Source organism: Crocodylus siamensis, chromosome 11 (genome assembly GCF_052110815.1).
Source record: "Crocodylus siamensis isolate JL-2025a chromosome 11, ASM5211081v1, whole genome shotgun sequence".
NCBI lineage: Eukaryota > Metazoa > Chordata > Crocodylia > Crocodylidae > Crocodylus > Crocodylus siamensis.
This window is the reverse complement of record NC_143405.1, coordinates 28,483,516-28,506,844: the sequence shown is the minus strand read 5'-3', so window position 1 is coordinate 28,506,844 and position 23,329 is coordinate 28,483,516. Positions and strand designations below refer to the sequence as shown.

Sequence of the window (23,329 nt, the reverse complement as noted above, 5' to 3'; positions counted from 1 at the left end):
TCCAGGCTTTTTTACAGGAAGAATAGGCGTATTACAAGGGCTCTTAGTTGGGACAATGATACCTTGCTTTAAAAGGGCAGTTATAACAGGGCGTATCCCTTCTTCAGCTTCTGGACGTAAAGGGTATTGAGCAACTTTGGGTAAAGGCTTAGCTGGGTTTAATCTAATTTTTACAGGCTGGGCAGTATGGATTTGTCCTACTTCATTAGCATGCTGGGACCAGAGAAACGGAGGGACAGCTTTTATGATTTCTTCTTGCAACACAAAAAGATCAGGGAACTCAGGTTCAGGAGGTGAGCTAGCTAAAGCAGCGAGTACTGCTATCTCATTATCACAGGGGACATCTAAATAAACACCATTAGGAGAACAATAGATAGTACAGCCGAGTTTACAAAGCAAATCTCTGCCTAACAAATTAACAGGAGAACAAGGACTAAGGAGAAAGGCATGTTGATCAGAAACAGGACCAAGAGAAACATGTAATGGTTGGGAAACAGGATGAGGAACTATTTGATTTGAAATTCCCACAGCATTTACACCAGCAAAGGAGAGGGGAGTTGTGGAAAATTCTTCAGCTCGAAGAGTAGAGCGGCTTGCACCGGTGTCTACTAAACATTTTGTAGAGATGCCATTTATCACGCAGGAAATGAAGAAATCATCTTGATTAAGTGGGAGAAGTGGGGCTGTGATGATGTTACTATTTTTTAGGCTGGCCTAACAGGAGGCTCCCTGATTTGGGACAGAGAATTGAGTGAGAGGAGGTGGTGGAGGTTTAAACATCATCCCCGGCTGGCCAGGCCAGTGAGGACATTGAGCCTTCCAGTGTCCTGATTGGCCACAATAATGACAACTGTCATTATTTTGGGACTGAAATCCTCCTCGTCCCATCCCACGACCACGTCCCCTGCCTCTGAACTGTCCTTGATGGAAACCTCGGCTTCTGCCCGTCTAAAGTCTGTAATTGCAATGACATTAGCTTAGTTTCCGTGGATTCCTTTTTCTTTTCCTGGCAGGTTGTACAATGATTTGCAATGGTGACTAGTTCTGCAAGTGGCTTAGTCTGCCAACCTACAGCAATTGTGCACAACTGTTCCTGGCCTTTAGAAAGAAGTCCGTGGACAAAAGCGGAAGCAACTTCTTCTGGGGCAGTTTTAGCTGCATTTTCAATACCAGAATGTCTTTCAAATACTAGTTTCAAGTGGTCCATGTAGTCTGCTGGGGATTCTCCTTTATTTTGTTTACAGTTATGTATTTTGGCCCAGTCAGTTTTCCTGGGGCAAATTTTAAGCACACTCAAGGAGGCATCTTCGGGCATCTGCTAAGCGATCTCCAATTCCGGGGTCTCGAGTAGGCCAAGTAGCCTGTGCGATGAGGCGGTTGCGGACCTCAGAGGGCAGAACACTTCTCATTAATTGGTTCAAATCTGCTCATGTTGGATCATAACAATGGATTACAGTTTCCAATTCATCTTTAAATTTTCTGGGGCTCCTCTCTGAAGTTGTTTAACAAGGTTTAGGAGATCTCCTGGGGCCCAGGGGACAGGGACTGTGATTGTAGTTTCCCCATTTGGACCTTGCCCTGGAAGTTGGCGTAAAGGCATAAGCTGAGCCTTTTTAGATTTTAAAGAAGGGGCTGGACCATACTGGGTACCAGACCTTAAACAAGAGAAGGGAGTTGAGATTTCAGGAGACAGATGCCATGTCTTTGGTGGACGTGGGCATGCCCCGGGGGCAGGTGACGGTTGTTGAGTGATAGTTTCTTGGTAAGGTGGGCTATTCCTGCCAGAAGAGGCTATTTGGTTACTTTGGACTTCTTCAGGTTCAGATTGTGCCTGGAACTGATATGGGGGTGCCACATTAGAAAACGAGTTATATCTTCTGCAGATTCATTCTCAGTTATTTGTGGATAAAGTTGTTTTGGTGCTGATGGTACTATTGATGGGGGGGCCCCCTTTTAGTGCACCTTTCTGTTTAATTCCTTTATCTGAGATTTCAGTTTTTCTTGGGAGTCTTTAAGACTCCGAACTTGAAATTTTTTTTTCCCCTATTTTATTTATTTTATTCTGACATCTTTTGGAAGCTTCTTTATATTAATAAAAAAAAATGTGTCCCACTGAGTCTGTGGTATATTACTACTTCGTAACTTAAGGTCTCTGTGGGAATGAACAATTTTACTTAAATCAAATCATCCCTCCAGGGGAAACTGCTGGCTAAAATCATCTCTGGTATACCAATTCCATTTGTCTAGAAACTTACAACTTTTATGGCCATAGTGTGTGTACATGTACAATGCTGGAGTCCCTTTTGGCAGAGCCGGTATGTCTTTTAGACTCTCCGCTCCCCATCTCTTTAAACTCAATTCACGCAGGTCTTTCATACAGGAATGGCTTATTCAGGGTGTCCGGTCAGGTTGTGAGATTTGCTAGTAGCACAGAGATGCTGTGGCTAATGTCCAAAGACAAGACTCCACTGCAATAACAGCACACAATGCAGTTATTCATGGTTAGACACGGCTCATTGATTTCACAGATTTCATAGACATTAGGGCTGGAAGGGACCTCGGGAGATCATCGAGTCCAGCCCCCTGCCCAAAGGGCAGGAAGTCAGCTGGGGTCATAGGATCCCAGCAAGATAAGCATCCAATTTACTCTTGAAGGTGTTCAGTGTAGGTGCTTGAACCACCTCCGCTGGCAGACTGTTCCAGACCTTGGGGGCTCGGACAGTAAAGAAATTCTTCCTTATGTCCAGCCTAACACGGTCTTGCAGGAGTTTGTGACTGTTCGACCTAGTCATCCCTTGGGGCGCTCTGGTGAACAGATGTTCCCCCCGATCCTGGTGGTCACCCCTGATAAACTTATAGGTGGCCATCAGATCACCCCGAGCTAAAGAGTCCCATGCCTCTCAGCCTGTCATCGTAAGATCTGTTTTCCTGACCTCTGATCATGCGCGTGGCTCTCCTCTGGACTCTCTCAAGCTTCTCCACATCCTTTTTGAATTGTGGAGCCCAAAACTGGACGCAGTACTCCAGCTGCGGCCTCACCAAGGCCAAGTACAAGGGGAGAATGATGTCCCGGGATTTGCTCGAGAAGCATCTATGGATGCAAGCCAGCGTTTTGGTCGCTTTATTAGCTGCAGCATCGCATTGCAGGCTCATGTTCATCTTGTGGTCAATGATGACCCCCAAGTCTCTTTCTTCTGTAGTGCTATCCAACGTAGCACTGCCGAGCCTATAAGGAAGCTGCAGGTTTTTCCTCCCAAGGTGGAGAACCTTGCGTTTTTCGGTGTTAAACACCATCAGGTTCTCGTCCGCCCATTTGCTGAGCTTGTCCAGGTCAGCCTGGATCACCCGCCTATCTTCTGGCGTGGATGCTTTCCCCCAAAGTTTGGTGTCATCGGCGAACTTGGCCAGTCCACTCCTGACTCCAATGTCCACATCATTAATGAAGATGTTGAACAGGATGGGTCCCAGGACAGAGCCCTGAGGGACCCCACTGGTCACAGGGCACCACGATGAGTGACTGCCATCAATCACAACCCTCTGGGTCCGACCATGAAGCCAATTTCCCAGCCAGCGGATCGTGGTGGAGCCAAGGCCACAACTGGCCAGTTTGGCCAAGAGGTGATCATGGGATACCAGATCAAAAGCTTTTTTGAAGTCAAGATATATGACATCAATCTCTTCTCCCTTGTCCAGGTGATAGGTCACCTGGTCATAGAAGGAAATGAGATTGGTCAAACAAGACCTACCCGCAACAAACCCGTGCTGGCTATCCCTTAGAATGTTAGCCTGGGCCAGTCCCTCAAGGATGGCCTCCTTAATAAACTTTTCTAAGATCTTCCCCAGGATAGAAGTCAGGCTAATGGGCCTGTAGTTAGCCGGATCCACTCTCCTCCCTTTCTTGAAGATCGGCACCACACTGGCCTTCTTCCAGTCTTCGGGCACTACACCAGAGCACCAGGAGTTTTCAAAGATCCATGCCAGGGGCTGGGCTGTGATGCTAGCCAGCTCCTTGAGTACCCTGGGGTGCAGATTGTCAGGGCCGGCTGACTTGAAGGTATCCAGCTTCTCAAGGTGTTCCTTCACGAGGTCAGCATTTATGGAGGGTAGGGGATCCTCATCACCCGGATCTCCCTGTCCCATAGCAGGCATGGGCATCCCATGGGACTGATGAAAGACTGACTCAAAGTACCTATTTAATAGGTTGGCTTTTTCCTGGGTGTCAGTTGTCAGTTGCCCCATCTGGTTTAGCAGGGGTCCAACATTGCCCTTACTTTTCCTCCAGCTCCCCACATATCTGAAAAAGGACTTTTTGTTGTCCTTGATGCCTGAAGCTAGTTGGAGTTCAGTTGCAGCCTTGGCTTTCCTGGTTTGCTCCCTGCAGGACCAGACCAGTGCAGAATAATTCTCCTTGGAGGTGAATCCCATCCTCCATCCTTTGTAGGCTTTCCTTTTTAGCTGCAGGAGGTCTGCTAGGTCCCTAGAGAGCCAGGAGGGCTGCTGTGCCTTCTTGCTGCCTTTCCTCCGTGTTGGAATAGATTTAGCTTGTGCATTGAGGATCGCTTCCTTGAGAAGCAACCACTCTTCTTGAACTCCCATCTCCCTGGGGTCATGGTCCCTGAGGGCCTGACTGACTAGCCTCTTGAGCTAGTCAAAGTCGGCTTTTCTGAAGTCAAGGACTTCTGTTGCTGACTGACTTGCCAGCTTTACGGTGGATGGTGAAGGTGATCAGCTCGTGGTCGCTGTCACCCAGCTTCCCACTGATCACTAGGTCGCCGATTAGGTCGTCCCCCGTAGCCACTACCAGGTCGAGCAGTGCTTTGCCTCTCATTGGCCCATAGACTTCTTGAGTCAGGTAGAGGTCATCCACGCACAAGAGAAAGCTTTGCGACCGCTCGGATTTTGCTGAGTGATTTTCCCACGAGATGTCCGGGTAATTGAAGTCACCCATGACAACCAAGGTCCTGGAGCAAGCGGCCTCAGTCAGTTCCCGGGTGAACTCCTGGTCAAGCTCAGGACTTTGAGTGGGTGGTCTATAGTAGACTCCCACCATTGTGTCCCCGTGCCGTTTTTCCCACGAATTTTTACCCAGAGGGTCTCTAGCCGTCCATGCCGGTTGCCAACATCAGCTTGCAGGGACATGTAGCTTTCCTTCACATAGAGAGCTACACCCCCACCCCTTTTGTCAACACGATCCCTCCTGTACAGTGTATAGCCCTCTATACCCGTGGTCCAGTCATGGGTGGAGTCCCACCAGGTCTCTGTTATCCCAATGATGTCATAATTCTTTGCACTGAGCAGGAGGATGAGCTCCTCCTGCTTGTTGCCCAGGCTCCTGGCATTAGTGTACAGGCAGGCAAGTGTGCCCTTAGGGGCTCTTGCCTTGCCCACAGATTGTGCCAGGGCTGGGGCAGGGGTGGGCTTCCTTAAGTGCCTTGGTCTGCTGGCTTTGCAAGGGTTGCTCAGCGGGCCAGCAGTGGCAGTAGTCCCCCCATCCCCCAAGTCTCTTTCTTCCGTAGTGCTAGCCAGCGTAGCACTGCCGAGCTTATAAGGATGCTGCAGGTTTTTCCTCCCAAGGTGGAGAATCTTGCATTTTTCAGTGTTAAACACCATCAGGTTCTCGTCCGCCCATTTGCTGAGCCTGTCCAGGTCAGCCTGGATCACCCTCCTGTCTTCAGGTGTGGATGCTTTGCCCCAAAGTTTAGTGTCATTGGCGAACTTGGCCAGTCCACTCCTGACTCCAATGTCCACATCATTAATGAAGATGTTGAACAATATGGGTCCAAGGACAGAGCCTTGAGGGACCCCACTGGTCACAGGGCACTATGACAATTGACTTCCATCAATTACAACCCTCTGGGTCTGACCACAGAGCCAATTTCCCAGCCAGTGTATCGTGGTGGAGCCAAGACCACAATTGCCCAGTTTCACCAAGAGGTGATCATGGGATACCAGATCAAAGGTTTTTTGAAGTCAAGATATATGACATCAATCTCTTCTCCCTTGTCCAGGTGATAGGTCACCTGGTCGTAAAAGGAAATGAGACCGGTCAAACAAGACCTACCCACAACAAACCCATACTGGCTATCCCTCAGGATGTTGGTGTCAGCCAGTCCATTAAGGATGGCCTCTTTAATAAACTTTTCTAAGACCTTCCCCAGGATAGAGGTCAGGATGACGGGCCTGTAGTTTGCCTGATGCACTTCCCTCCCTTTCTTGAAGATGGCACCATATTGGTCTTCTTCCAGTCTTCAGACACTGCACAAGAGCGCCAGGAGTTTTCAAAGATTGGTGCCAGAGGTTGGGCTATGATGCTTGCCAGCTCCTTGAGTACCCTGGGGTGTAGATTGTCAGGGCCAGCTGATTTGAAGGTATCCAGCCTCTCAAGGTTTTCCTTCACGAGGTCAGCGTTGATGGAGGGCAAGGGATCTTCCTCACCTGGACCTCCCTGTCTCATGGTGGGCGTGGGTGTCCCATGGGACTGATGAAAGACTGATGCAAAGTACCCATTTAATAGGTTGGATTTTTCCTGGGCATCAGTTGTCAGTTGCCCCAACTGGTCCAGCAGGGGTCCAATGTTGCCCTTGCTTTTCCTCCAGCTCCCCACATATCTGAAAAGGGACTTTTTATTGTCCTTGATGCTCAAAGCTAGATGGAGTTCAGTTGCAGCTTTGGCTTTCCTGGTTTGCTCCCTGCAGGACCAGACCAGTGCAGAATATTCCTCCTTGGAGGTGAATCCCATCCTCCATCCTTTGTAGGCCTTTCTTTTTAGCCTCAGGAGCTCTGCTAGGTCCCTGGAGAGCCAGGGGAGTTGCTGTGCCCTCTTGCTGCCTTTCCTCCAAGATGGAATAGAATCAGCGTGTGCATTGAGGATTGCTCCCTTGAGGAGCAACCACTCTTCCTGAACTCCCCTCCCCCTAGGGTGGGTCATGGTCCCTTAGGGCCTCACTGACAAGCCTCCTGAGCTTGTCAAAGTCGACTTTCCTGAAGTCAAGGACTTCAGTGTTGCTGACTGACTTGCCAGCTTTACAGTGGATGGTGAAGATGATCAGCTCGTGGTCATTGTCACCCAGCTTTCCATCCATCACTAGGTCGCCGATTAGGTCAATCCTAATTGCCAGTACGAAGTCGAGCAGCACTTTAGCTTTCACTGGCCCGTAGACTTCTTGAGTCAGGTAGAGGTCATCCATGCACGATAGGAAGCTTTGTGACAGCTCCGATTTTGCTGAGTTACCCTCCCACGAGATGTCTGGGTAGTTGAAGTCACCCATGACAACCATGGTCCTGGAGCATGCGGCCTCAGGCAGTTTCCAGGTGAACTCCTGGTCAAGCTCTTGACTTTGGGTGGGAGGTCTGTAGTAGATTCCCAGTGTTGTGTCCCTTGTGCTATGTTCCCCACAGATTTTAACCCAGAGGGTCTCCAATAATCCACACTGGTCACCAATATGAGCTTGCAGGGACGTGTAGCTTTCCTTAACATAGAGAGCTGCACCTCTGCCCCTTTTACCTACTTGATCTCTTCTGTACAGAATATAGCTGTCTATATCCGGGGTCCAGTCATGGGTGGAGTCCCACCAGGTCTCCGTTATTCCTATGATGTCGTAATTATTTGTGTTAAGCAGTAGGATGAGTTCCTCCTGCTTATTCCCCAAGCTCCTGGCATTTGTGTACAGGCAGGGAAGTGTCTCCTTGGGGGCTCTTGCCTTGCCCACAGATTGTACCAGGGCTGGGGAAAGGGTGGGCTCCTGTAAGTGCCTTGGGTTTGCAAGGGTTGCTCAGCGGGCCAGCAGTGGCGGTAGTCCTCCTGTCCCCCAGCGGGCTTAGTTTAAAGCTTGGTGGAGCAGGTCAGCCAGTCTGGCTGAGAAGAGCTTCCTCCCCAGTGGAGAGAGGTGGAGGCCATCTCTTCCCAGCAGCTCGCTGCCTCTCTCGCCAAAGAGCGGGCTGTTGTCATGGAAGCCAAAGCCTTCCTGATGACACCAGCACCACAGTCTTTGGTTAACTACCTGGATCCTCCTCTCCCTCTTCACCCTATACCCCAAGACTGGGAGGATCGAAGAAAACACCACCTGTGCCCCCAGACCCTTTAGCCCTGCTCCCAAATCCCTGTAGTGCCTCATGACCCAGCTGGGAGCACTCTGAGCCATGTCATTGGTGCCCATATGAATAAGAAGCATGGGATAGTGGTCTGTGGGCTAGAGGAGCTTAGGGATCTTCTCTGCAATGTCTCAAATGTGGGCCCCTGGGAAGCAGCGGACTTCCCAGGCTAAGGGGTCGGGGCGGGAGATTACCCCCTCAGTCCCCCTCAGGATGGAGTCTCCCATGACAAACACTTTGCGTTTTGTCTTGGGGAGAACAGGGGCAGTAGCTGCAGTTGAGCCTGCATTGCCTGCGGGAGCTGGCAACTCAGCAGGCTCTGCTGGGGCTGCAAGAGATTTGTACCTGTTGCTAAGATCCAGCATGGCAGGGGCCTTGAGTTAAGCTCTGGGAGTGGCGAGAGATACATGGGTAAAAGCCCGCTGCACCCCCGCTTCCCCAAAGCCCCCCAGGAACCCCCCCAGCAGCCGCGGAGCCCCCCGCCGACCCTCAGCACAGCCAGAGGTAAGCGGGGCCCGTGGTGGGAGGGGGCTAACCCCTAGAAAGTGGGAGGGGGTGGCTGAGTGGGAGCTGGGCTGGGTTTCACACCGCCCAGCCCAGGCCCCTACTTCGTCCAGCCCCCCACTTCGCCCAGTCCCGCAAGGAGCCACGTGACCGGAGCTGCGCAAACAGGCGTGCTTGTCTGCTGGCACGAGTTACCGCAGTGTTCACGCAGGAGGGTGAGCAGAAGGGCCCAAGGCCCTGCCTACAAGCCCCCTAGGGTAGGCAGACTCAAGCCCAGCCTGCCTACCAGTGGCATGCTGCAGATGGGCACTCACTGCACTCCAAGGGTTCCCTCAGGGTCTGCAGCCCCCCCCAGCACCTCAGAGATGGTCACCCAGACGGAGCCCATGGTTTCAGGCTCTGCACAGACAGAGCCCCTGGCTCTCGGCTGTGGGGGCTGCCTGTCTCTTTTTCAGGCTCTGGGGCCCAGAAGCATGGCTACCTCCCCTTGTGGGGTCTGCTCCCTTTTGGAGTTTCTGGTGTGCCAGTTGGAGGATTTCCAGGCCACAGTCCAGAGACTGCATGCCATCAGGGACTGCAAGCAGGCAATAGACTCCTACTGCCAGGCTCTTCTTCCCCGGGAGCCAGAGGGTAGACCACGATCTCTTTTTATTTGACTTCACTCCTCTCATGACTCTTCATTCATGGTTACCATTGATTGTTTTCCCTGTGGTCATTATACTGTCCATGTTTTATCCTGTTAGCATATTCTTTTGTTCCAATAAACGCGTCACATCTTAATTTGGGCATGACTCTGGCTTCCTAATTTGGTTTGTCCTCTAAAACCAGAAATCCTAAGGGCTCTGCAGTTTGGCACTGTGCAATTGTTCCCTTCTTTCACCTTGCATTAACACTGGCTTGTCCAACATATGGCCTGCAGGCCGCCATGCAGCCCACCAAGCCATTTTCTGAGGCCCCAGCTGCTGCAACGGGAAACAAAAGTAAATACTGTTTACTTTCGTTCCCACCCCTTGTCCTTCCCCCAGCCCCTCAGCAGCTTCCTAATGGCTGCTGAAGGGCTGGGGAAGGGACTAGGTTCCCACATGCAGCCCGTAGTGCCCCACGGCAGGGCCTGGGCGCACACATGCTCCCTGGTGCCTGTATGACTTACCGGGCATCCTTGAAAGCAGGCAGAGGTGGCAGTGTAGGGATGGGGCTCACTGGTAGAGCTGCACAGGGCCTAGGTGGGAGCGGGGAGCGGTGGGGGCATATGTGGCCACTGGGGCAGCAAGGCGGGCAGCAGCAGAGTGGAGAGAGCCTTTCCTGCACATCCTGGGGAGGCTGTGGCCAGGAGGATGAGCAGCCCAGATTGGGGCTCCTGCACGTGGCACTGGCTCTCCCCACCCTGCTCCACTGAGTGCCTGGATGCGGCTGCGGCCATGCCCAGCTGAGCTGCAAGTCTGTCTCACAGCCTCTTGGATGCACTGAGCAGCCCCTGCTCCCTCCCCGCCCACCTGCCCCCTACAAGGCAGCGAGCAGTGGAGGCTGCAAAGCACTGCACAGGTGTCTCCCAGCCAGACACATCCCTCCACCTTTGACTAGTTTCCACTTTGGCTGATACCTTTTCCACATGTGACCTGTTGACTTGCATTATGCTTCTTTCATTATGCATTATGTGAAAGTGTTTATTTTAGTCAAGTGTTTGGTATTATTTCATCGTTGCTTTTATATTATTTTTATTTTGGATTTTAAACCACATTTCTAGACCCATTTCATTGTCACTCCCTGCAACTTCATTGGTGTCAAAGTTCATGTGACATCACTTCCTGCTGTGATACCGCTTCCTGTGAGGTCTTTGAATATGGCTCACCAGCCCACTGGGTGATAAAAAGTTCATGATCCGGCCCTACATTCAAAAAGGTTGGACACCCTTGCATTAATGCATTCAATCACTCCATCCCTCTGATTCAGTTGGTTAGTGCCAAGGTCAGTTAATTTAAGCCTACATCCTACATGCTTATGTTGATAACACCAGAACATAAGCTGCCTTCTCACACTGATAGTCAAGAACATAATGTGAAAGTGAGCCGAAGGCTGTGGCTGACAATGCAGATACAGAATGCAAAAAGAAAAGTTCATATAATACTGTAATTCACAACTCAAGCAGGTCCAAGTAAAGCTAAATATAACAAGCTACCCTAACATGCTCCACCCACCTGTAAGTGGCTGCTCATTGTGCTGGGCAGGCAGAGTGGGTGGAAGGAAGCTAGGAGCTGGAGCCCTGTGTGCTGAGACAGGAGTCACCCAGCTGAAGCTCCCTACCCACTCAGAGCAGCACAGCAGGAGTAGGAGTTGCAGCTGAAGGCAAGGAGAGCAGAGTAGCATCCAGCCAGCTGTAGTCACACCAGGAACAGTTGCAATTTTACCAGAGCTGGGGCCAGCCACAGGCTGCTCTGGGTGGGAGTGGGTAGGGCTCAGCCCCATGCAGAGGGCTGTGAGGCCAGCCACAGACTGTACCAGCCCAAGGTGAGCTCTGCTACACCTGTCCCCTGCCCTTCTCCTCACCCCTGGCTGGCTTCTGGGATGTAGTGCCCAGGCAGTACCCCCACTATTTCCCAACACACCCTCCTCACACACCCTGTACAAGCAAGGGCATGCAGGGAGTAGACTGCAGCTCAGCCTGGGCCTCAGCCCTAAGCTGTCACCACCCGGTGACCCAGCTCCATGATCCCAGCCAAGCCAGCCTGTCCTGCTCCCAACGCCGCTCTCTATTCACACAGAACATCGTAAGGAGTTTTGGCGAGTTGTTGTGGAGAGAAACAGGCGTGTTGACCTAACCCACAGCTGCTCATCAAAACTCCCTATGTGGCCCACAGGCACAAATAATTGCCCACCCATTGTAAAGATTGATGCACACAGCTAGGCTGGTAAAGCTGTGCTTCCTAGTCGCACAGAAGAGCTTAAGAAGCTGTAGTGATGACGGCAATTTTGCTGGCATAGCCATATCTACATTAAGGTTTTTTACCAGCAGTGGTGTGTCAATTAGGAATCACACTCCTATGAATGCCTGACTGAGGGTGAATGACCAGCACCCATGTTTGGCAGAAGTCCATGTTGTAGATCAGGTCCCAGAGTACTACACAAAGACCTGCTTTACAGTATCTAACATTATAGACATAGGTCTAAAGTGGCTAACTAACATAGGAGAGCTCAACCCCTGGCTCACAGCACCATGTCATCCAGGCCCTGGTGCTCCCCACCGGGCCAGAGATTTGGCAACAGAGGAGTGGTGGCACCACTCTCCCATTGCCAAATTTCTGGACCTATAAGGAGACCCAGACGGTGCATGCTGGTCAGGGTGCCAGATCCTGGTATGCAAGATACAATGAGGGCAATGCCAAGGCCCCTGGATTCCAATCCTGGCAGATGGGGAATGGAAAGTGGGAGTGCCAGGCCCCACACCTGCCATCTGGGCAGGGAGGGGTGGTGCCAGGCCTGATGACTTGATTCTACAAGATTTGGGATTGATCACCACTCTCCTAGCATAATAAAGGGGGCCATAATTGCATAATCTATACCCACCTCCTCAATGTCATTTAACACTGCCAACATAAGAGTAAAAGGTCTTATGGCTTAACCTAGACATAGGAACTATACTGTAACTGTACAGTTAGTGTAACACAACCTACGTAATACTGGTATAATAATGCAAGTAAAAAAGTGTGCCTTACTGTAGTTTATTATCCACTACATTTGCACTAAGAGGCTTGTACTTTCCCAACTTTAGCAGCAGGAGTTAGCCCTTGGCAGTCAGACCAGAACAGAAATTTTGCATAGGCAAGGTAGATACATAAAAGAAAATCAAGTGCCCATATTTTGCTTTACAGTTGTTTAAAGTGCTTTTGTCTGTATAAATATGAATGAATGAATGAGCTATGGTGGCCCACAACAGGAATTTTAATGAACTAAACTGACATTTAATTTGCATGGTCTCTCCATGACTCAGTGATGTACACAGAATTTGTACTAAGAAAATTCTGCTTTTATAAACCTCTTCCCAAGTTAGAAATTATTTTCTACAAATTCAAATGTAAGTCTTTGTGCATCTACCATGATTCTTTAATTTCACGTAGTCATAGAACTTACAAAACTAGATGGAAAGTATCTACAGCAATGTTATACAAAACAGAGATAAGCACATCAGAAATACTTACACAGAACTTAGTTGTTTAAAAGATGCTTGTTTACTACGTTATGGAATCTACCATTAGAGCAAGAACCTGGGTGCATCAGATCTTCCTTTAAAATAGCAGTCTTTGGTTAAGGATTCTTGAACCTGAGAAAATGTTTGTATCTAAATCATTTAAGAGTTTAGTGGTATATTTAAATTAGCAGAACTGTTTTATTTTTAACAAGATTATTTCACAGGAAGATATTCAATACAAGCCCCATTGTATTTTACATTAAAATAAACTTATACAAGGTATTTCATTTCTGGCTTGAATTTTGGAGGTTCAGGTAACACTTATTTCTTAACTTAAAGCAGACTGTCATTAAGCACAAATGTGTAAAGTTCACAACCAGTGCACAACAATAGTGTATTTGGCTAAAATAGCACTGAGAAGGAACAGTCATTTAAGTTCTATTAACACATTTCAGAATGAAAGGAGGCAGGGAGGGGTGGCACTGTGGAGACCATTTCAGAGAGGGATACGTTTCATAAGCAACAGCCTACTTTGTCAGATGCTACTTTTCCAGAATACTTAATACACCAAATTGTCACCAAACAATGATAGATATGCTGGTAACTCTAAAGTAGCCCTCTGTAAATGTGGAATTCAAACATGATATTTTGAAGAAACTTTCAAACTCACAAGATAGGGACGCTTAACTCATGAATGTTTATTACATCTGATTTTATTCGTAGAAAGATACTTTAAGTAAAAGAAATGGCAAAAGCAAAAGCTTCTGCTCATGCAGAAGCAAAACAAGTCAGTCCTTTCACTGCAGGAAGACCGGCTGGTTACTTGGCATTATTGGCCCGCATTTTTTTCAGACCCTTCTTGTTATGTTTCTTTGCAAATCGCATGTTCCTTAGAAACTTGGGATCAACCTACAAAACAAGATAAAAATAAGCCGTGTTACAGGATTTTTGGCTGTAGCCATGTTGGTCTAAGGACATAGGCAGGCAAGGTTCTTTGAGTAGATGTGATATCTTTTATTAGACCAACTGAGTACTTGGAAAAAAGTTCTTGGCAAGCTTTCAGGTGCAATCACCCTTCTTCAGGCATGGGGAGTCTCTGCTGTTCTGAGACTCTAAGGAATGAGAGAAGCTAGAATTGTGGCAAGAAGGATGTTACAGGAAGGATTTGTAGATCATGAAGTGTGGAACACATCCAGGCATGTATGTGCTATTGCCCATTTGAGACAAATACACCACAGATTTTTTTAAAAAGAAATTGTACATGTCTGGTTTTTTTAAATAAGAGGACTTAATTTGAAATTACTGCTCAATTAAAACTTCACACTATTTTTTGCTAGAAGTAACAGTTCTTACGTAGTGGTTTCCTTTAATATAAAAAATAACATTTTTTATACTTAGGAATGGAAATCAAGATTTGTCTCACTTAAAACCTTCATTTCCATGTCAATCTGGTCAGCATGTCAAGTCATGACTACCTTCTCTGGACCAAAATGCCCTCCCCTGTATTCCTGGTCAACTCTAACAGTGCTTTCTTGGGCTTTATGTTCATTGAGACATACCTACTCTCTACCATCTGTAAGCTAACGTGACAAAAATGCCCTTTTCTCTTTAAAATTACGTCAGTTTTATGCATAGTATGTTTCTAATGGTGAGCAGCACAAACTCCTATAGAAGCCCAACCTGGCTTCTGGCCAAAGGCAACTGTCTCTTAGAGAGACAAAATTGGCTATTTTACTACAGTTTCCCCATAATTCTCACAAATCTGCCTTTTTTATCTGACCCAGACTACGCAGTCTCTGTCATCCTAGTGCCTGGTTGCAATTGGGGATATGAGTGAACCAGCTGAAACTGAATCCAGACAAGAGAGAGATAACAGTGGTGGGAAACCTGCCTGACTTGGGGGAAGGAGTGTGGGACATGGGACACTTATCGATGGGGTTCAACTTCTCTTTGTCATTCAGGTTTACACATTTGGGGTGCTCCTGGATCTTTTGCTATACGTGGCTCTTCAGACAACAGCAATCTTTCATTAAGTCTATCTGGTGAAAAGGCTGGGACCTTTCTTTCAGATTTAGAGTTACAAAGGCTTGCGTGATGGTGACTACATCCAAGGCTGGACCACTGCAACATGCTGTATATCAGTGGTTCTAAACCTTTTTTGTACCCAGACCCATCTGTAAGCATCAATGGCCGAAGTCCCAACCCAATAAATAGTTGAAGTAGAAAACAGCACCTTGGCCCTGCCGGTGCCCTTCACTCCTCACCTGCTGCCCTGTGCCCCCAAGCCTGTGTGTGGGGCAGAGGTATGTGTGGGGCAAGGGGTGACCCCAAGGAGCCCTTTGCAGCCTGGAACTATGCTAACCTGCAAGGGAAAACCCACAGTTTCCCATGTTTTTATCTTTTAAAGGAGAATCCATTTTTGAAGTTTGTTGATCCATTGTTAAAGTTTGTTCACGACTCTTTCATATATTCTTATGACCTACAGGTTGAGCAATGCTGCTCTACATAGGGCTGCCCTGGAAGACCCATCCAGAAGCTGCAGCTGATGCAGAATGTGGCAGCCTGACTTCCAGCAGAGGCGAGTCATCAGTACAGTATTATTTTATTTACACACACACACGCACACACTGTAGTGCTCCAGTGTGCACTGGCTTTGAATAGCCTTCTAGGCACGATTCAAGGCGCTTGCTTTGACCTACAGGGATCTAAATGGTCTGGGCCCTATGCATCTAAGAGACTACCTTTTCCCTTATGCAGCCATTGGAACCCCTAAAATCAGCAAAAAGCAACCTCCTGCAAGTATTAATACTACTATTAATATGCCAATTTGCTCTTCAGCTTTGGAACTCCCCCTTCTAGCCCACCAGAACCCAGCCTAGATATCTTTTGGAAGCACTGTAAGACCTTTCTGTCTGGGCAGTTTTGCATGCAAGATGTGATATTGCTTGGGAGGTCTCTCTTATGTTGGTATTCTTGTTCTTATTTATTTTATTGTTCTCCTGTTTTGTTCTCCTGTTTTGTAAGTATTCTGCTTTTATTACTGTAAGCCATGTTGAGCCTTTTTGGGTAGGATGGCATATACATGGGGGAGGGAAATCAATAAAATTTGAGATAATATAAACCCCTGAATCATGCAGGTTTAGCCTGCATAGTGCTGATTCAAGGGAGAAGACACAATAAGATAAACTGGACTGTGCACATGAGTAAAGACTGCAGGACCAGTTCATAACTGCAAAGATTCAAGAGCGAGTAAACAGCAGATCTGCAAGGGAAAAATATACAACTGCAAAGCAATAATGTCTGGTTTGTCCTCCCTTACATAAGAGCGCAGGCAAACTTTAATTTTCCAAACTAAGGAGGAGCAACTTATAGCCACTTATGCAACCATGCCAGTTCTCTAATTTCAATTACAAGAATTTTAAAACCACTTTCAAATGCATTAGCGAATAAGGCATGCATTACACTGCCTGAACGAATCTCATATTAAAGACACCGTGCCTTGTTTATGCAAGACACCTGCTAACACCTTCCTAAACCTAGTTTAAAAGGTGTTTCAGAGATAAACAGGTAGATCAGCAACATGCTATAAAAACGTAATTAATTGGAACGAAAGGCAAATACATGATAATGAAAAACAAAGACTATGGTAGAGTAGCATGCCTGTAATGCAGGGAAATGCTGTTTTGGTCATTTGAAAGAACTCTATTTTTATAAGAGAAGCAGGAAATACTACTGATGAATTTCTACAGACTACCGCACTGACAATTAAACAACAAAACTATGAAAAGAGAAATACTTACCCCCTTCAGAGATTCATATCTATGGGACCTGGGTTTCTTGATGCCATTTCTGTGCCATTTCCGGGCTGTTGGAAATATTCAGAGATTAAAGACAAGTTATTACTATAAATTATTAATGTCAGAACAATATTGTTCACCACCTCTCCTACTGAAATAACATTAAATACAATATTTTTTAAAGTTGTCTTAATTTTTTTTTAATTCAACAAATATTTTAAATCATGCCAATACTCTAGTTTTTTGCCACTGCATTACATGCTTTTTGTAAACTCAGGAATTTCAGACATACCATCAAGCTTCCTTCCCCTTTCTTACTGCCTTTCCTAACAAGCCTTTTGATCAGCTCTTCATTTAAACTGTTAATTTTATGCACATGGATAGCAATTCTGTTAGCAAAACATAAACGCTGCTAGTTTAATAATCTGTTACAAAGATATAACATTAAATGAACCAAAAAAATTGGTTTTTGTGGCACAAAAACCCTTGCAGATGTTTAGCATTTTTGACATGTTAAAGATGAATACTTACATTATTACATTATGATTATAAATTAACTCTTTATTTTCGGATTCAATTTTTTCCTGTGTGAGATAGTTTCATAGCTAGTAGGGGCGGAAGGGACAGGAGCAGATCAAGTCCGTCCCCCTGCCACAGGCAGGAAAGAATGCTGGGGTCAGATGACCCCGGCTAGGTGTCTGTCTTAAAGACCCCCAGGGTAGGAGCGAAGACCACTTCCCTTGGAAGTTGGTTCCAGATCCTTGCCGCCCCAACTATGAAGTAGTGCCTCCTGGTATCTAGCTTGAATCTGCTCTCTGCCAGCTTATGATCGTTGTTCCTTGTTACTCCCGGTAGTGTTCGGGGGAACAGGGATTCTCTTGCTGCCTGCCAGTCTCCCTAGGCCAATTTATAGACAGCTACCAGATCCCCTCTTAGCCTCCTCTTGTGGAGGCTGAACAGGTTCAGGTCCCTTAGCCTCTCCTCGTAGGACCTGCCCTGCTGCCCCCTCCCTGATCATGCAAGTGGCCCTCCTCTGGACCCTCTCCATGTTATCCACATCCCTCCTGAAGTGCGGTGCCCAGAACTAGACCAGTACTCCAACTGCGGCCTGACCAGTGCCGCATAGAGGGGGAGGATCACCTCCTTGGACCTGCTTGTGATGCATCTGTGGATGCATGCCAAGGTGCGGTTGGCCTTTCTGACTTCATCCCCACACTGCCGGCCCACGTTCATCTTTAAGTCAATAATGACTCCAAGATGACCCACCGCTACAATAATGAAGCAGATGACTGTGTGGCATCCTTAAAGCCCAAAGTGAAGTTATTATCTCTGCTAACCTAAAGTCATCTGTTGCCACCACAATGAAGTAGATGACCTTGTACAGCACCCTACTGAACCATACTAAGTGGCACTTTAGGGGGCCATGCACGGTCCTCTCATGTGTATATTAATACATTAGTAGGATTATGGAAGTCAACCCTCTGTGCTCATGAGGAGTGAATTTGATCCTTTTTTGAGGTATAAAATGTTGGTATAATCAATGCAATAAACAAAAGGGGTATACTAACATTTTTATTCAGTGGCATCACTACATATCTGAAGCCAACTTTTTGAAATGCATAAATCCTCTGTATGCAATGCTAAGCATCTCTTTAAATATTTAAATTTCACTTTTGAACAATTATCTGTTTTCATTCATTTATTCCACACAGTTGCTGGCTTAACCTCTCTTTCTTTGTTTAGGTATTTTAGGTCACAGCAAAGGAAGAGAATATTGTTACAGTTAAAATAATCCACCCAATTTCTTCTGAAAGGAAATAAACACTAGCAGAATATACCTGGAATTATTCTCACAACCATTACCTGTCAAAACATTTACCAAGTATGTAACAAAAATTATCAGTAGCAACCCCTGCCCTCCACCCCTTTCAGTCTGGAAAACTAAATTTCCTTCTGCCAGTTCCAGAGCAGCAACGCTGAAAACAAAAGTTAACTGTTGCAACCTCCCACCACCCAAACATGGGCTTTTAGCCGTGTAGGTCCGGGGCGAGGAGCAGAACCCAACTCACACTGGTTGTGGGTGGTGTGATTCTTGGACTTCGCCATGTTTACACCTGTGGTTGGAAAAAGAAACCTTCAGACCAGAGGAAGTGAAACCTTCAGACCAGAGGAAGTGCTCAAAGACGGGGTGTCTGGGGGAACAAGGGAGAAGGGACCAGGCCACTTCTTACTCAAGTCCTAGGGGCTCTGCCCTGCTTCCAAAGAGCGAGCACACCGTGTCCCTTGGCCCCAGCCTACCCTCAACCTTCCCCCTGCACCCCCGGCAGCCACCGCCTCCCACGTGGCTCCCGTCGCTACTCCGTGCCGCCCTCTTCCCCCTCCTTCTGCCCCGGCGCCACTTCGCCCGCCCACGCGCTCCAGCTGCTCGGCTCCGGCGCCGACGCCCCAGAACCCGCCGCCCAGGTGCGGCCCTGAGCGCCCAGCGCGCGGGAGCGGGCCCAGCCGCCTCCGGGAGGAGGATGGAGCCGGATGATGCAGCCTGGCTCACCCGCACAGCCGCCGCGGCCAGCGCACGCAGGAAGAGAAAGGGCTGCCGCAAAGCCTGTTGGGAAGCCGCCGGGGGCGGAGGGGACCCGGCACGGGGCGGACCGGGACTCCCCGGCGTCCGGCTGGAAACAGCAACCGCTGGAAGAGGGCGGCCGCTGACAGCGCGGGCCGGGCTCCTCCCCGCAGCGGGAGCTCTGCGCATGCGGCGGTGGCGCGGGCTGGGCTGGCTGAGCGCCGGTGAGGGGGCGGGAACTGCTGCTGTCCCCGGGCCCCAGGCGGGGAGGTCGCGGCTCCACTGCTCTCAGGTGCTGGGGCCGCTGAATCGCGCATCGTTGCCACCTGGACGACACGCGTGCCCCCGGCTCCGTGGCTGGCAGTCTCCAGCCGATTTTCCGCACGCCGCCTTCGGCCACAGCCTGCCCTCCTGCCCCCTTCCCGGCACGTGACCATCGTGGTTCAGCGCCTCTTTCCCCCAGGGGTCGCCGTCCGGGCTCGGGTCCGGTCCTACCGAGCGCTCCGACATCGAAGCTTTGGCTGGGCCCCGCAAACGTTCAGGGCCTTTCTGTAGGGCGTCGCCTCGACGGCTTGTGACCCTGTCTCTGCCTTCCTAAGCGGCCAGCTTTCATAGCTCTAGGGTCTGACTAGCCCCGTCAATGCTTTTATCACCTTGTTGGTTGGGGTAGCAATTTGCCTGCTCATCCACATTGCCTCCATCGTGCGAGCTTTGCCTGATGCATTGTGCATTTATTTACGCAGCTTCCACTAAGACTGCAGCCAAGAGCATACACAGTGAGTTGCTCCTAGGACTATTATCTGTATCAGCTGCTTTTTTCTGCAGCTGCGGTCATCAGCGAAGCCCCCCATAGCGCTCAGTGAAACGACGATCCCGCGGCCCAGGCCGACCCCCAGCAAGGCGAGCCCCCCCCCGCTCCTCAGGCCATCCAGGGACCGAGGTGTCCGGCAGCCGGCGGGCCCTGGACCAGCAGCGTGGTCGCAAGGTATCCAGACACGGGACGCCCGCAAGGCGTGCCCTGCCTGCCCCTTCCGCCCGGCGAAGTCTCGCGCCCCAGGCCCGCTCCTTCCCGCAGCGCCCCCTCCCACAAGGCACTGCTGCGCCCGCCGCCTTCTCCCACAAGGCACCGCTGCGCCTCCTCGCTCCCCAGCAACGCGCTTCCGGCGCCCTCCCCCTTCCCTGCGCTCCCACAGTGCTGCGCTCCTGCGCTCCGTGCCTGCGGCTGGGACATGGCGGACACAATGAATAGGAGGCGGCTCGCTGTGGCCTGAGCGTGGGTGCTGCTAGCTGCCCTCCTCCCGCCCCCAGGCTTGGTGTAGGCGCTGCGGCGGGCGCCCTTCTCCAAGCCGCGCCAGGTGGTTCCTCCCCCGCTGTCGGCCGGGGGCCCGTCCCGGCCTCCTCTCGCCCCGTGGAGCCGCCGCTGGGCCCTGCCCGCCCCGGCCGCTCCCTTCCGCGCGCGGCAGCGGGATGAAGCTGACAGACAACGTGCTGCGGAGCTTCCGCGTGGCCAAGGTCTTCCGTGAGAACTCGGACAAGATCAACTGCTTCGACTTCAGCCCCAATGGCGAGACCGTCATCTCCAGCAGCGACGACGACTCCATCGTGCTCTATGACTGCCAGGAGGGCAAGTGAGTGCCGGGGAGTGGAGGGGGAGGTGCAGGTAGCTCCGTGGCCGGGTGGCATTGCTGTGGGAGGCCTGGTGTGAAGGGCTCTGGGCTGGGGCACTTCAGAGCTCCCTGACAGGCTCTGGGAACTGATGGAGTTGAGCTTATGGTGCTAGTGGCACTGTGGGGAGCAATAACTGCGCCGGATCATTTCTGGTGTCGGGGGAGGGTGGTAGGAAGGGATGACGGTTTTACTGAGTAGGGCTGGGTGGTGTTGGTATCATCAGCACAGACATCTGTGAGCTGCCTTGCTAAACATTTTCAGCTAAAGACTGATGTGAAAGGGTGGTAGGCAGGAGGAAGATACCTGGATCCAGGGAGGCTTTCTCAATGCTGCTGCCACTAGTCAGGCTTTTTCTGAAGCAGAATTTGTTGGATGATGCTGACCTGCTTTCCAGTTTAGCTGCTGCCTGTAGGATTGTGAACAGTGAGAAAGAAGCTGGCTATAGAGAGGCCTTGATGGCTTTGCTCTGCAGGCACTTTACACCTATATAGCTGCAAGCTATATTTGAAAGCATTGGAGTTGTTTGTCTGCTCTACACTACCTACTCTTCTATAGAATAAATGCAGTAATAAAAAAAAAAAGGGGGGGGGATAATAAGACTTGTAAGTAGAAGTGCAATACCAAAATACTTTTGGTATTTATTAGATTCTGCCAGGGGATGGTTCCAAAGTTCTGTCTAGACTGCAGCCTTTTTTGTTGTTTTTTTTCCTCTGGCTAGTGGATCTGCAATTGTGGTGATTTAGAAAAGCTAAACTTAATATTGTGAATGTAGTTGGGAACATATCTTCCAGATATGAAGCAGAATGTGATCTTTGCAACCACAAGGATTAAATAAATAAATGCATTTAAATTTGAAGGTGGTTTGGAGTGCCAACGTGAAAAGCATCACATGCATATGATGAATAAAACCAAAATGGTATTTACCCTTGGAGGGTAAAGGAATGAGGGGACAGTAAAAGCAGAGAGGAAAAGATCTCTGGGGCTGTGCAATGAAATGTTATCTCAGCTGCTTAGGCAGAGGTGGGGTATACAACCAGTATAATTGTCTGACAAGAAAACATGGTAGTCTTATGTGCTCTTATTCTTTCAAGCAAATGTAGATGCAGTATTACTGTTGCTATGGTAGAAAGGCAGTTTTCCACTTTCTGCATGTTCTGTTTTGCTCTCTTCTATATGCATTTGATTCAATTTATGTTTAGTTTGCCTTGTTCAAATTACCAAAGTAATGTTACTGTCACCACGTGTCTGAGACAGTACACCTGAATTAAGACTATAACTTTTAAAAATTTTAGCTTAAATTGCAGCACAACATGTATAGATGGGTATTTCCAAAGGTAGCCCACATTTGCTTCAAATGCATCAACAAGATTTTTACTTACATAATATTTTGGGATTTAAATAGAAAAAATTGAAAGTGCTTTTGAAACCAAAGTCAACATTTTTTGAGACTCAGAATAGCAGGCTCAAGGTTATAGATAACGGATTGTTAGACATCTGGATTAGCCTGTCTAAATTTTGTTTTATATGTGAATAACCATTATTAATTGCTGTAATTCAGGCTGGCTGGTTTCATCTGGACTTTTATTTCTAACTTGCTTACTTCTGAACACATCTTTTATTCCTTGTGTTAATGCTGCTGACTTCAGTATACTGCAACAGAGGCCACAGTATTTCCCATGATAAAGAAATCTGATACTTATTGACTCTCGCTCAGGTATGAGCTTGCCAGTAAGCCAGCTCTCTATTCATTTTCCCCAGGAGACTTTGTGCTGATAGAATGATAGAAAATTAAAGTTGGAAGGGACCTCAGAAGATCATCTAATCTAACCCTCTCCTTAAACAAGGACCTTCCCCAACTATATCATCTCAGCCAAGACTTTGTCTAGTTCAGTCTTAACAATCTTCAAAGACAGAGATTCCACCACCTCGCTGGGTAACCTGTTCCAATGCTTTACTGCCCTCCGAGGTATCAGGAAAAACTCTCTCACTAACTTAAACTTTCCTTTCTGCAGCTTGAGGCCATTGCTCCTTGTTTTGTCATCTGCCCTTTGGAACCACCCTTCAGGTAGTTGAAGGCTGCTATTAAGTCCTTTTCCAGACTAAATAAGCCCAGTTTCCTCAGCTTCTCCTTAGAAGTCATAGGTCCCAGCCCCTGAACCATTTTTGCTGCCTTTTGTTGGACTCTCTCTCCAAGTTGTCTCTGAAGTCCCATATATTGTAGCTGGGGGTTTTTGTTTGGACCAAGAATAAGGCTGGTTTCAGCTTTAAAACTGAAATTGTTTAGTGACTGAATGTTCTTTTTTTTTTTAAAAAAAAAAAAAAGAAAGAAAGAAAAGGCAGCAGCTTTTTCAGTCTTCTTGTTTAGTAGTATAGTAGCCAAGCAGTGTGGTAAAGACCTACATCTTCTGTCTTGATGTGTTTTGCATGAGCTAAGAAATGATTACTTCCATCTAGTGAATTAATTTTAAATGCAGTATACTGGCTTATGAAGGCTGCCTTAATTAAATTCTTACGCTTTCTGCAAAT

At 48.4% G+C, this 23,329-nt stretch overlaps 2 protein-coding genes across 2 annotated transcripts in view; one reads left to right on the top strand and one right to left on the bottom strand.

Moving 5' to 3' along the window:
* Positions 1 to 13,456: 13,456 nt before the first annotated feature.
* Positions 13,457 to 19,261, bottom strand: RPL29 (ribosomal protein L29). Its single transcript, XM_090021409.1, has 4 exons — positions 19,124 to 19,261; positions 18,645 to 18,689; positions 16,579 to 16,643; positions 13,457 to 13,687 (listed from the first exon to the last, which is right to left on the bottom strand). The coding sequence occupies exons 2-4, from the start codon at positions 18,679 to 18,681 to the stop codon at positions 13,598 to 13,600; spliced, it is 192 nt and encodes a 63-aa protein (XP_089877535.1). The 5' UTR covers positions 18,682 to 18,689; positions 19,124 to 19,261; the 3' UTR covers positions 13,457 to 13,597.
* Positions 19,262 to 20,207: 946 nt separating this feature from the next.
* The window catches only part of WDR82 (WD repeat domain 82), a 56,201-nt gene continuing 53,079 nt past the window's right edge, over positions 20,208 to 23,329 (top strand). Inside the window, exon 1 of the mRNA XM_090021408.1 lies at positions 20,208 to 20,763. Coding sequence (XP_089877534.1) covers positions 20,603 to 20,763 — 161 coding nt within the window. The 5' untranslated portion in view covers positions 20,208 to 20,602. The remainder of the gene's footprint in view (positions 20,764 to 23,329) is intronic.